Source organism: Bos javanicus, chromosome 6 (assembly GCF_032452875.1).
Source record: "Bos javanicus breed banteng chromosome 6, ARS-OSU_banteng_1.0, whole genome shotgun sequence".
In the NCBI taxonomy this organism is placed as follows: domain Eukaryota; kingdom Metazoa; phylum Chordata; class Mammalia; order Artiodactyla; family Bovidae; genus Bos; species Bos javanicus.
Window position 1 is genome coordinate 114,817,526 of NC_083873.1, and position 13,491 is coordinate 114,831,016.

The 13,491-nt window shown below is 58.8% G+C and overlaps 1 protein-coding gene across 5 annotated transcripts in view; it reads right to left on the bottom strand.

Annotated features, from left to right (window-relative positions):
- Positions 1-13,491, bottom strand: part of ACOX3 (acyl-CoA oxidase 3, pristanoyl) — a 49,569-nt gene that overhangs the window by 17,217 nt on the left and 18,861 nt on the right. For all 5 annotated transcript variants that reach the window (XR_009737174.1, XR_009737175.1, XM_061420945.1 and 2 more), the window contains exons 8-11: positions 7,896-7,992; positions 5,719-5,901; positions 4,040-4,162; positions 2,340-2,460 (exon numbers count right to left, since the gene is read on the bottom strand). Coding sequence is in view for 3 of the 5 variants with exons in the window: in XM_061420945.1 (XP_061276929.1) it covers positions 2,340-2,460; positions 4,040-4,162; positions 5,719-5,901; positions 7,896-7,992 (524 nt within the window). In the remaining 2 variants the exon portion in view is untranslated. The remainder of the gene's footprint in view (positions 1-2,339; positions 2,461-4,039; positions 4,163-5,718; positions 5,902-7,895; positions 7,993-13,491) is intronic.

Here is a 13,491-nt window from a genome sequence, read left to right on the forward strand (position 1 = left end):
GTCGCCGAGATGCTCAGACTCAACCAGGGGCTACAAGGCTGCAGAGGAATAAGCTGTCAGGACAGGTCTCTGCCAATTCCACTGGCGTCTCGCCTGAGTCACCAGACTTTACCCATCGGTGACTGAAGGTCAGCACATGGGAAGTTAGGCAGGTGAGCTGCAAATAATAAGCAGGACTATAATAATAACGGGTTTTTCTGATGGCTCAGACGGCAAAGAACCTGCCTGCCATGCAGGAGACCGGGTTTGATCCCTGCATCGGGAAAACCCCCTGGAGAAGAGCATGGAAACCCACTCCGGTATTCTTGCCTGGAGAATCCCATGGACAGAGGAGCCTGGCAGGCTCCAGTCCAAGAGTTGGACATGATGGGTTGACTAACACTTTCACTCTTATAATAATAATAATAGACCAGAGTAACAGGGCACAGGCTGCCTGCCCCACATTGTCTAAAGCCTTCAAGCGTATTCATTCACTCACTCGCTGCAAGAACGTCTGTCGTGCCATGCTCTCATCAGCCCCATCTTATGGAGAAGAACACCAAGGAGCGGTGTGCGGGGGCAGCTTGCCCTCAGATACGCAACCAGCGGCCAGCAGAGGCAGAGACAGAGGACACAGGATCTGGGCCTGGCCTGTGGGTCACCTGCCCTGTGCACCACCCACCAGCTGCTCAAACAGCCGCCGGTGCCAACAGAAGTGAACGCCAAGTCTCAGAGTGCTTCATGGGAACAAAACATGCCAGGGTACTGCCAAGTCATCAACCAGAAAGTTCCAACTCAGACGAATGCACGATAAGCTCCCTTCCGATCTGGTTTCCAGTCTCCACGCTGCCTCGTGACCCCCAGGTTTCGGCCAAGGAGCATCAGGTGGCAGGGAACCGAGGGATGAGACGAGGGCAGGGCCCGGCCAACCTGCTCTGGAAAGTTCCAGACGGTAAATGTTTTAGGCTCTGCCGAGACATCTCAGCTCTGCAGGGGGAGAAGGAACACGGCCACAGGAAGTGTGTAAACGAGTGGTCACAGCCGGGCGCCGATAAATCACTATTTGCAAAAATCTTTATCCACAGAAAAAGCCTTTGGCCCAAAGGCTGTTGTGTGCTGACCCCTGGCCGTGTGCTGACCCCTGGTCGTGTGTTGATCCTGGTCGTGTGCTGACCCCTGGCCGTGAGTTGACCCCTGGTTGGTCGTGCGCTGACCCCTGGTCGTGTGCTGACCCCTGGTCTTGAGTTGACCCCTGTTGGTCGTGCATTGACCCCTGGCCATGTGCTAAACCCTGGTCGTGCGCTAACTCCTGGCCGTGTGCTGACCCCTGGTTGGTCGTACGCTGACCCCTGGCCGTGCGCTGATCCCAGTCATATGCTGACCCCTGGTCGTGCGCTGACCCCTGGTTGGTCCTGTGCTGACCCTTGGCCGTGCGCTGACCCCTGGTCATGCGCTGATCCCTGGTTGGTCGTGCGCTGACCCCTTGTCATGTGCTGACCCCTGGCTGTGCACTGATCCAGGTCATATGCTGACCCCTGGCTGTGTGCTGACCCCTGGCTGTGTGCTGATCCCTGGCCGGTCATGCGCTGACCCCTGGCTGTGTGCTGACCCCTGGTTGGTCGTCCGCTGACCCCTGGTCGTGCGCTGATCCCTGGTTGGTCATGCGTTGACCCCTGGCTGTGTGCTGACCCCTGGCCGTGCGCTGATCCCGGTCATATGCTGACCCCTGGTCGTGCGCTGATCCCTGGCTGGTCATGCGCTAACCCCTGGCCGTGTGCTGACCCCTGGTTGGTCGTGCGCTGACCCCTGGCCATGTGCTGACCCCTGGTCTTGAGTTGACCCCTGTTGGTCGTGCATTGACCCCTGGCCATGTGCTAAACCCTGGTCGTGCGCTAACTCCTGGCCATGTGCTGACCCCTGGTTGGTCGTATGCTGACCCCGGGCCGTGCGCTGATCCCAGTCATATGCTGACCCCTGGTCGTGCGCTGACCCCTGGTTGGTCCTGTGCTGACCCCTGGCGGTGCGCTGACCCCTGGCCATGCGCTGATCCCTGGTTGGATGTGCGCTGACCCCTTGTCATGTGGTGACCCCTGGCTGTGCACTGATCCAGGTCATATGCTGACCCCTGGCTGTGCGCTGACCCCTGGCCGTGTGCTGACCCCTGGTTGGTCGTCCGCTGACCCCTGGTCGTGCACTGATCCCTGGTTGGTCATGCGTTGACCCCTGGCCGTGCGCTGATCCCTGGCCGGTCATGCGCTGACCCCTGGCTGTGTGCTGACCCCTGGTTGGTCGTGCGCTGACCCCTAAGTCACATGGTAGGGATGAGGACAGAAACCAGCTCACGTATCTCTGAGACCTACTGGCCAGGTAGCCGTGTCCTCCACATGCCTCGCGGCACTCCTGGATCCCCCGCTGGGCCGTCCACGAGGCCAGGGGCTTGCCGGCAGACGACAAGGCGTGGATCTCGCGTCCCAGCTCGGCCTTGGGAGGGAGAGAAGCCAACAAGATCAGGGGAAGAGAGGCTCCGACCCCGGAGGGCAGGGGACAGTCCAAGCTCAGCCTCAAAGACCTACACCCCTCCAGTCTGACCCCAGGTGGCTGACAACTGCAATAGCAGGAACCCAGTTTTAGCTTAAGAAACAGGACTCATCTACACATGCATACCCTGCGGTCTAGCCACACAGCTTCCTCGCACTGAAGATAAACCACCGCGGCAGCTCAGTGGGTGAACCCTGGTGGGGAGGCTGATCTGGGAGGAACACGCGTCATGACTCCGTTTATATGAAGTTCACAGCGCGAGCCTGAGCAACAGCTGTTTAAGCTCCCGTCGTTCATGGGGAGACGAGGAGGAACCCCAAGGGATGGGACTGACACGGCGCCGACACGCTGCCCACACGCTGCCCCCAGGGGAGAGGGTGGGGGGCAGCCCCAGAGGGCTACAAAGCCCTGGCCATTCAGGGCCCCCTGTGCAGGCCCGGCTCAGGATCCCTAGCTTTAACACATCTAGTAAGCATTCTTTCTCTTCAACATGATCCTCAGTAACAACAGTTACAATACAGACACGCCGGCACACACACCTGTTGCATAGGGTGATGTGCTTTTGCAGCATTTTCAGCTTCACAGAAGCGCTACCTTGTAACCCATGCCTGGGTTGAACTACTTTTTCTGAGCTTCAGGAAAAAAAAAATAGATCATGGTGACACTTGAAAACATTGTTAACAGGACAATTCCATTGTCAGCTGGCAAAACTTCAGTGACTCATGTTTGAGGGAAAAAAAAAATGCATTAGCTCCACATTCCTGATGAAACGGTCCTTGGGGTCACGTCAGCCTGACTGTGCGGCTGGCTGTGCACCCTGCCAGCCCCCCACCCCTTCACCCTCCGCCTCCTGACGCCTGGGTGTCTATGCTGGATATTCCAAAATGTGCTAATTCGATACAGGCTTTTCAGGGCGTGGTTGGTAAGCCCGCCCTCTGTAGCATTTCTGATGAATTTTCAGATGCACTTGCGCTGTGACTTTTCGCAATGCCCAGGAGGCAGAGTGAAGCAGAAAAAAAATCAACACGTGAGGCGTCCACACACAGAAATGAGCAGAAGACCCTTTCTGTGCACAGGGGCTGATCTCAGCAGGTCTGCACGCTCGCATCTGGCACAAAGCCACGCCTGTCAGCTCACATCCAGTCAGCTGGACGCAGACCTTTTGTGGGGTTGTTTACCAAAGGATCAGAACCGTGAAATCCACGGAGGGGCCGGTAATGTGGATTTTGCAAAAGCATCCTGTTCTCCAGAAGAGAACAACAGCTGAACTCACAGACAGGAACCAGGAGCCGTGTCAGCATGTCCTTGAGAATGGGGGATGCGGACACGTGCCGAAAAGGCCCCCGTCCCCTCGACGGGCTCGGGAGGACACGGCCCAGGGGTCAAGTCGGACGAGCCTGCGTCATCCCTGCAGATCCACACACCCATGTTGTTTTGAAAGAAAGGCTGAGCCTGCCCTGTTCAAACCCAGTGAGATTTAAATGAGGATGAACGCTGCAGAGAAAAAGCAGGGGGCTCTCACCTGCCTGACGCTCCGGTCTTTCCCCAGGAGGCCTTGCTGAAGCTCCCCCAGATCCAGGAAGAGCGATTTGAAAAAGTGGTCCAAGGCGTAGGCAGCGGCCAGGTACGGCAGTAAGCGCCATTGCTGAAATGGACAAATCCCCGCCTGAACACTCCGTGTCCTCAGCAGGGCGGGGGCGGCTGGAACCCACCCCCACGGTCCCGTTAGTGCACAAGGCCCTTCACCTCTCCCGGACGCCCCACCCCCCCACCACGGCACCTGCCCCCTGATGCCCGGCCACCCCGACAGGCCCGCTCAAGGAGAGGCGCCCACGGGCACTGCCCTGCACTGCTCTCTCTGCTGTCTTGGCCATGTGATCCCTCAGCCAGAGTAAACACTGAACCAGAATACAACTGAGACAGCCAGGTCACCATGCCCGAGCACGGGGCCAACCTGGCAATGCCTTGCCCTTTGTGAGCCTAGGAGGAAGACAGCGATTGCCCCTGGGCCAGAAGGGGAAACAGGCTCCCGGAGGCTGAGGGAGCACGTCCATTTCAGCAGCGCATGTCTGCTGCCGCGAGGATGGAGGGGGAGGCTGAGAGGGCCCAGAGCAGTCACCACCACCACTGCCAGCGACCCCTGCGTGTGGTCACCGTGCCGCTGCCCTAACGTGGCTTGTCCTTGCAACCACCCACAGCGGGGTGTGATCGCCGCTCCAACGTGCAAAGGAGAAAACCAGAGCGCAGAGAGGCTTAGTGCCTCGCCCAGGGGCGCACAGCAAGGGCGGCTGGACTGGGGCTAGAAGCCCACGCGTGGGGCTCGGGTGGGCTCAGCTGACCGCTGAGGCCAGGCCTCAAGCCCAGGCAGCGGGGCGTGCTGTGACCTCACGAGGACCACGGGGCCCAGCGGTGTGGTGGATGCTGCGTGTCGGCCAGGCACAAACTAGGCACGAGGCTCTTCCTCGCTTGCTCATTTGGTGTTAAACCAGGTTCGTGGTCCTAAGGGTTAAACACATTCGATCCAGTTACAACGTCCTGAAACTCTCACTCAAATGCGCCTTTGCTCACACATCACTGGGCCCAAGACTGGGGCTCGTCTACCTGCTGCCTCTGGGGCCCCACCTGTGACCTGGGGACCACCAGCCCACCTGGTGCGCAGGGCAGCTGCGTGGTGGGCATGGAAGTGCTGGGGATGCAGAGACGCTGGTGGAGGCATACTGTGATCCAACGCCACGCCCAGCCCCACCCCGGCCAGCTGACCAGGTGATGCTCGGCTTGGGGCACACCCCCTGCCACTCGAGGCTGCCTTGACCGTGGAGGGCCTGGAGAGGGGAGTGTCCCCTCTGCTAAAAGACGCCACCATGAACACCGTGCCCACTCAGCCACGGTGTCCCAGGATGAAGGGATGTGCCAGAGCACAGCCTGGATGTGCAGGGCCCCAGAGACAGGGTGAGCGTGCACACCTGGCCCCTGCCCCGCCTCACCAGAGCGCACCCTCCAGGCCCCTCATTTCAAGTAAAGACCATCGTGGAGCCCATCTGTGGCCTGCGAGGTTGCGCCCCTTCCCGGGGCCTGGCGTCACACTGTAACTCCAGAAGAGGCCCGGTTAGCTCCCCGTGACCCAGCTGTAGAGACCCAAGAGAGGCGGTGTGTTTGCACATGGATGGAAAGCCAGTGAACCCACGCCCGCAGACGCTCTACCTGCATCGGGTACTGCAGCACCGGGACTTCCTCCTTGTCCGTCGGCCCAAACTGACGCCTGGTGGCCGAGAAACGCAGAGCAATGGACACGGCCAGCTTCAGGTTCACGACGGACGTGCCCACGATGGCAACCCGGCCAGACGACAGGCTACCCAGGGACTCGCTGAAGCGCTGCCCCACGTCCTGTGGGAGGAGAGCAGATGGCAGAGGACCTGGGACCGTGGGCCACCTCAGGGATGGGCACAGGGCTGGAGGAGCGTGCCTGTCCTCGTTCAACACCCCAGGCCCAGCCTCCAGGGCACCCCAGACACAGGGTCCTGGAGCCAGGAGGGCTGAGTAGCAGGGGGCCAGTGTGCCCATCAACAGACAGTATGGGGGACACCCAGCCCACACGAGGGAAGGGGCTCTGGGCAGACACGCCATCTGTGCAGACCTACGAGCTGCCACATGGAGGCAGGAAGCCCTGCTCTCGACCTCACTGAGGACCAGATGCGGCTGTGCCGAGAGCAGGGCTGGAGGTGAGGGCAGAGAACAGAGCTGGCACCAACGTCTTGTTCATAAAAAGGGCGCCATCCCCCCAGAATCCGGGATTCCTGCCTCCCCGTTGAGCCACCATCCCAAGGGCTGTGATGGTCATCGGAATGGTCATCCGTTGTTCTCTGTGATCTTTTGTTGTTGCTGTTAAGTCTCTTAGTTGTGTCCGACTCTGTGGCCCCATGGACTGCAGCACGCCAGGCCCCCCTGTCCATCATCAACTCCCAGAGTTTACTCAAACTCAAGTCCATTGAGACAGTGATGCCATCCAACCATCTCATCCTCCATCGGCCCCTTCTCCTCCTGCCCTCAATCTTTCCCAGCACCAGGGTTTAAAACTAGGTAACTGCCTGTGTGCATCTGTTTCCAGTCTGTTGTAAGTTCCAAGGTGCGTACCACGGTCCCCAGCAGCAGCTCCGCTTGCAGGCCCAGGGGCGGCGCTCGGGTACATCGGCCGACAGTCTCGCCAAGTGACGCGATCACGTGCGCCTCCCTCACCCCTGCTGCTTCTCCCGCTTCATTTATTTTATTATTCAGGCTTTTCTTCCAAAACGATGTCCTCTCTGGTGTTTGTGCGGCCGCCTTCCAGGCCCCTGGCCATGAATATTTCCTGTGTTTTCGCGCACGAGTGGCATCCTAGCTGCGCTTGGAAAAAGCACGTGTACAGTCGTTTTCCATCCGTGGTAAGAAACGTCCTTTCCCTGACTGCTTTCGGGCAGCGCAGTGCGGGGAAAATCAGAGGTAAAGGGGCTTGGATCCCACGGGAGCTGCTCTGCCTCCTGTCCCGGGGGGGCTCAGGGTCTTCTCTCTGAGATTCTGGTATTTCTCGACAGTGAGCCTGGGGAAACAGCCCCTGACCCACTGTGTGGGGCCCCCCGAGTCGAGGCAGTCTTCCTTCTGTAATTTAGAGACCTCTGTCTCCACTGTTTCTACAAACCGTCTCTGGGCTCTCTCCATCCCCGCATGCCGCTTGCTTCACTGATATTCAACCCTGCTGGATTGACCCCCTCCGCCGGGTTCTCTCATCTACCTCCGTACTCCTGGGTTTCATATCACTGTTTCCTTTTCTGAATGGCCCCTCTGTCACCTCCAGCCTCTCTCCTGATCGGAAGGCACTTGACACATTTGTTGAAGCCCTGCTCTCGGCTCCAAGCAGCCTACGTGTGGCATTGGGTCATCCTGGCTGTGGGTTCAGGACCGGGAGGGCTCAGCCACCCTGACCTGGCCAGGCCTGGAAAGGGCCCAGGGCCAGGCCCCTACATGTCCACCCTCAGTGAACTTCCGGGCAAGGTTAAGTCCCAGATGCGGAGGACATGGTCGCCCCGTGGGTGCCCGGCCCAGCAACCCTTTCCTCTCCCCGCTGTGGGGGACAGCGCTGGTAGGGGCAGCCTCCCCATCTGTAACCCCAGGGGGCTGGTGAGGACTGGGGAGGGGGGATGTCATTCCTGGGCCCCCAGGGGTGTGGTGGACCCAGGCACCCCCTTCCTTGGTGGAGGCTCCAGAACCTGAGCCTGGAGAGGTTCACATAGGCCTCTGGCTCCCCTGGCAACTCTCCTCCCCCCACGGCGGGGTGCACGTCCTGCGGACCTGGAGGGGACGGCTTCCTCACCCACAGACACCCCCTGCCCTGGAGGCTCCGGTACCTTGACGTGGGTGACGTAGGCGCCCTCAGGGGTGACGTCTCCTGAGCGGTTCAGCAGGTCCTGGCGGGGAATCCTGACCTTGTGGAACATGGCGAACCTGTGTGGGGACACGGCTTCTGGTTAAACCGCGGGGACGGCCCTGGGGCTCACCTCCCACTCCCGAAACCTGGTCAAATCAAAGCAGGGGACAGCTCAGAAGGGGAGGTAATCCCCTAGAGACTGGAAAACCCCGAGAGCAGACGCAGGAGGGAAGACCGTGGGAGACGGGGCATCTCAGCACACCCTCCCACCTGTGAAAGCCGGCTTTATTCACTGATTTGTTTTTGCGTTTGTTGTTGCTGCTGTTTGCTGCACTGCGTGGCTTGAGCGATCTTACTTCCTGGGCCAGGGGTTGAACCCACCAGGCCTTCAGCAGTGAGAACGTGGAGTCCTAACCACTGGACAGCCTAGCCTGCCCAGAGAAAGCTTAAACAAAAGATGTGGTGCCAGTGGTGGGTTCTGCGTGAAACAAATCGGTCGCCATCTATTGGTAATGTTGGAGACCCCGCCCCCCACTGCCCCCCAGGCTCAGGCCTCAGGGCTGCACGCAGGCTCCTCCTACGCTGGGAGGGAACGCCCTCGAAGTGGCCGGACAAGCCCAGATGAGGTCCCAGCAGGAAACGCGGACCTTCTTCCTAAACGTGAGGATCTCTGACTCTTACACTGGGACCCCGCACCAGAGTCTCCCACACGGGGCGACAGGGCCAGCAAACTGGGCCTCAGACCTCCCAAGTCAAGCAGGAGGACGAGCCGTCCCATCGGGGCTCCAGACGCAGGGGTCAGCCCCCCTGAGCAGCTGGAGAACACACCTGCCCACACATCCCCAGGGATCGTGCGCATGTGTCAGTGATCAAAGGTGTTTTCTATGGTTGTCGGGAAGGAAACTCTAACTCACAGGAGTCCAGGGACAAGGCTGTACAAAGTAGCAGGTGGTGCGGAAACTGCCAAACAAAAACCCCAAACCATCGATGTCAACAGTTGCTAGAGCACCGAGGGCTTCCCAAGTGGCGTGAGTGGGAAAGAACGTGCCTCCAAGAAAGTGAAGCCACTCAGTCATGTCCGACTCCGCAACCCCATGGACTGTGGCCTACCAGGCTTCTCCATCCATGGGATTCTCCAGGTAAGAATACTGGAGTGCATTGCCATTTCCTTCTCCAGGGGATCTTCCCGACCCAGGGATCGAACTCAGGTCTCCCGCACTGCAGGCGGATGCTTTACCTCTGAGCCACCAGGGGAGCCCAGAGTGATCTAGGAAAGTGAAAGTCACTCATTCGTGCTGGACTCTTTGCGATCCTATGGACGCCATGGAATTCTCCAGGCCAGAAGACTGGAGTGGGTAGCCTTTCCCTTCTCCAGGGGATCTTCCCAACCCAGGGATGGAACCCAGGTCTCCTACATTGCAGGTGGGTTCTTTACCAGCTGAGCCACGTGGGAAGCCCAAATATACTTAGCATCATTGACCACTGTGAAGTGAAAGTCACTCAGTCATGTCCAACTCTTTACAACCCCATGGACTATACAGTCCATGGAATTCTCCAGGCTGTGATACTGGAGTGGGTAGCCTTTCCCTTCTCCAGGGGATCTTCCCAACCCAGGAATCGAACCCAGGTCTTCCGCATTGCGGGCAGATTCTTTATCGAACCCAACCCATTGCAGGTGGGTTCTTTACCAGGTGAGCCGCAAGGGAAGCCCAATACAGGACTCATAAAAGACACAGGCTTGATCCCTGGGTTGGGAAGATCCCCTGGAGGAGGGCATGGCTACCCACTGCAGTATTCTTGCCTGGAGAATCCCATGGACCAAGGAGCCTGGCGGGCTGCAGTCCACGGCGTCACAAAGAGCTGGATGCAACTAAAGTGGACACGACTTAAGGCACTCAAGCATAGAGCCTTATCGGGTTTCTAAGCATTTTCAGCGCCATGTGGAACCTTTCTTACTAAACCACAGGAAGCAGCTCTGTGAGGGACAGCAGCGCCCTTCAGAGAAGGGGGACGGCTCCTCGCCCCCAGCTCACCTCCGGCCCCTCCCCGGATCCCCAGGCCACGCTCGGCACCCACCACCGTCCAGAGTCAGCACGCTCACCTCCACCTCCGACCCAGCGTCCTCACGGTCTGTGCCTCTTCTGATTTCCTCAACAGTCTCCGCCTTGGTCTCTCCAAACCCCACCTTGTCCCCCCTCCGCCGCCCCCTGTCCTGCACACAGGGGCAGAGGCCTCGGCACACTTCAGCTCTGAATGGTCACGCCTGGCACGAGAACTCTGGATCCCAGGGACCAACAGAATTGAAACCCGCAGGAGGATGCAGTAAGCCCTCTGACGGGACGACTGCCTGCTCCTCGAGGCTCCCCACTATGTAGCATCTGCCTGCGACCTTCAAGCTGGCCATGCCCTCTCCAGACTGGCAGGTGGCTCCTCTGAGCACTGCCACCTCCTCTGAGAGGCCTGCCATGCCTCCCCGCCCCTCCCCGTGACAAGCACCGGGTGGTCCCGTCCACGTCGCTCGCTGAGTCATCCTGCCTCTCAATGGGAGCTAAGCCATCCTGTTATAATAAGGGGCGTGTGCCCGGAACCGAGCAGACAGGGCCATGGATGAGCCAGCCAGGAGTGAGACTTCGTCCCCTGGGAGCTGGTACAGTCTGCACGGTCCCCCAGGTCCAGGGACAGCCTGGGGCTGACACAGCCGGTGCCACTGGGGAAGAGTCGAGGCCCAGGGGAGGGGCAACTGGAGGCCGCTCCCAGATGCCTCGGAATCGACTAGGATTCTGCACATCAGGCCGCGAGGCCTCCACCAGCGTCCAGGCCAGGGGTCTCCCTCCGGTGTACAAAACACAGGTCAGGTCTGAGCGTCTGAAAGCGCTGGCCTGGAGGCGGCCACGCAGCAGGCGTCCGTGGGCCTCCAAGCCCTGCGTTCTGAGAAGGCCTGGCTGCGGTGCCGACGCCGCCCGTGTGGTCCAGCCCGTGACTGGAAGGCCGCGGGATGCTCTTCCAAGTCTGCCGCTGTAGACATGGAGCACCCTTTTTAAGGAGTGGAAAATCCTCACCCGCCCCTGCCACACAGGGGATGGAACCAAGCTGAACGTATTTATACTTGGAAAAGCAGTCGCTTGGGGTTTAACCGAAATCAGAATTTCACACATTCTTTTCTGAGTCACCGACAGTGAATGCCGCCCGGCCTGCAGGCCAGAATCCCAGGTCCGTGGAGGACACAGGTGTGTGTGTGTGTGCGCCTGCGTGTGCTGGGGGGCACCGGGTGTGACACGGGGATGTGAACAGGCAGTGTGTCTGGCTCCCGGCCCTGCACCCCTTCCCTCCTGGGCCCCCCACGTCAGGTCCTAACAATTTCCTTGCTCCTTCCCGGCCCCACCTGGGACCAAAGACACCCAGCAGGTCTCAGCACACACCCCCACCCCGCCCACCACCAGACGCTTCCCAAGGGGCCACTGAGTAGGTGCGAGGATGCCTGCAGCCCATCTTGAAGGTGAGGCTCAACAGCTCACCCAAGGGCTCTTTACTATCTTGCTTTCAGAGTTATTTGACTAAAAGTAATCCACGTAATTTACACCTGCCTCTGATTTCTAGACGGGCTTGCCTGGTGGCTCAGCTGGTAAAGAATCCGCCTGCAATGCAGGAGACCCCAGTTCGGTTCCTGGGTCGGGAAGATCCCCTGGCGAAGGGATAGGCTACCCCCTCCAGTATTCTTGGGCTTCTGTTGTGGCTCAGCTGGTAAAGAAGCCACCTGCATTTGAGTCAGTTGTAATGATGCGGATGAAACTGGAGCCTGTTATACAGAGTGAAGTAAGCCAGAAAGAGAAACACCAATACAGTATATTAACGCACATCTATGGAATTTAGAAAGAGGGTAATGATGACCCTACATGCAAGATCGCAAAAGAGACACAGATGTAAAGAACAGACTTTTGGACTCTGTGGGAGAAGGGGAGGGTGGGATGATTTGAGAGAATAGCATTGAAACATATATATTACCATATGCGAAATAGATTGCCAGTCCAAGTTCGATGCATGGAAACAGGGCACTTAAAGCCGGTACACTGGGACGACCCAGAGGGATGGGATAGGGAGGGAGATGGGGGGGGTTCAGGATGGGGGACATATGTACACCCATGGCTGATTCATGTCAATGTGTGGCAAAAACCACAATATTGTAATTAGCCTCCAACTAAAATAAGTAAATAAATTAAAAAAAAAAAAAAAGAATCCACCTGCAATGCTGGAGACCTGGGTTGGATCTCTGGGTTGGGAAGATCCCCCGGAGAAGGGAAAGGCTACCCACTCCAGTATTCTGGCCTGGAGAATCACCATGGACTCTATAGTCCATGAGGTTGCAAAGAGTTGGACACAAATGAGCAAATTTCACTTCGCTGATTTCTAAACAGCCTTCCTGCAGACTCAGGTGCTCCTGTGATCTACCTACAAATTGTTACTGCTTTTTTTAAAATACAAGAGGTCTCTGGACAAAAAGTCACTCCATCACAACGCTGCCCTGCAGGCAGCAGGCAAGTGGGGGAAGCAGGGACTCAAATCCATCCCGGGCGCCCTCTGCTGGGCATGTGCCCCGCGACCAGCAGGGACAGCGGCATGTCCAGCAAGGCGGGCCCCTGGCCCCTATCCGAGCCCCAGCCTGGGGCAGGGAGCGGAGGGGCCCCAGAACCTTCAAAGGCTCAGGGACCTAGTGAGGCTGCTTCCACGTCCCGTCCATCGAGCATCCCCTCAGAACGGTGCCTCTGATCTCGGGGGCCACTCTGGGCCTGGCTTCAGGGTGGTCACCATGCTGCCCCCTGGCGGTTCCCCAGGCTGGCACGGTGGAGACTTACAAGAGCTGTGCCCCCACGGGACACGCTTACTTGCAGGAGGGCCTTAGTGGCCCAGAGAAGCTTCTGCCTGTCGTGTGGGACACCAGAGCTCAGTCCCTGGGTCGGGAAGATCCCCTGGACGACGGCACAGCGACCCACTCCAGTATTCTTGCCTGGAGAATCCCATGGACAGAGGAGCCTGGTGAGCTACAGGCCATGGGGTCGCAAAGAGTCGGACCCGACTGAGCAACTAACACTTTCACTTTTTTTTGCTATGTTGGCGTAACTGTGTCTCCTGGGCGGGGCGTTGTAGTTAGACACAGTACTCAGTCTTTAAAACAGGAGCTGACTGGAGGGGGGGAACCAAGTGCAGAGCCTTTCACTGATGTCCCAAAACAAGGTTAAAGGTTCTAACTTGTAAAAACCAAAACGTATGGGGACTGGGAACTCGTGAGCCCGCCTGATGCCGTCCGCAGACTGCAGTGACCCGGTAGCACTTGTTCACGGCTGGAGGGTCACCAGCCTCCAGGCTGCACGTGGGCTCACAGACCCAGCATAGACATAGCCGCCACACACAAGCTTTCTGGGCCCCATGCTAGGGCACGCAGATCTAAAAAGGCGACAGGGCCTTCCACCCGCAACGCTCTCATGGCCCCTGCGATGCCGCCGACTGCCCAGAGGACCAGGGGCCCCACGCACCCGCACAAAGCCACAATGGATGGAACTACGCCCCCTCCCCACCAGGTA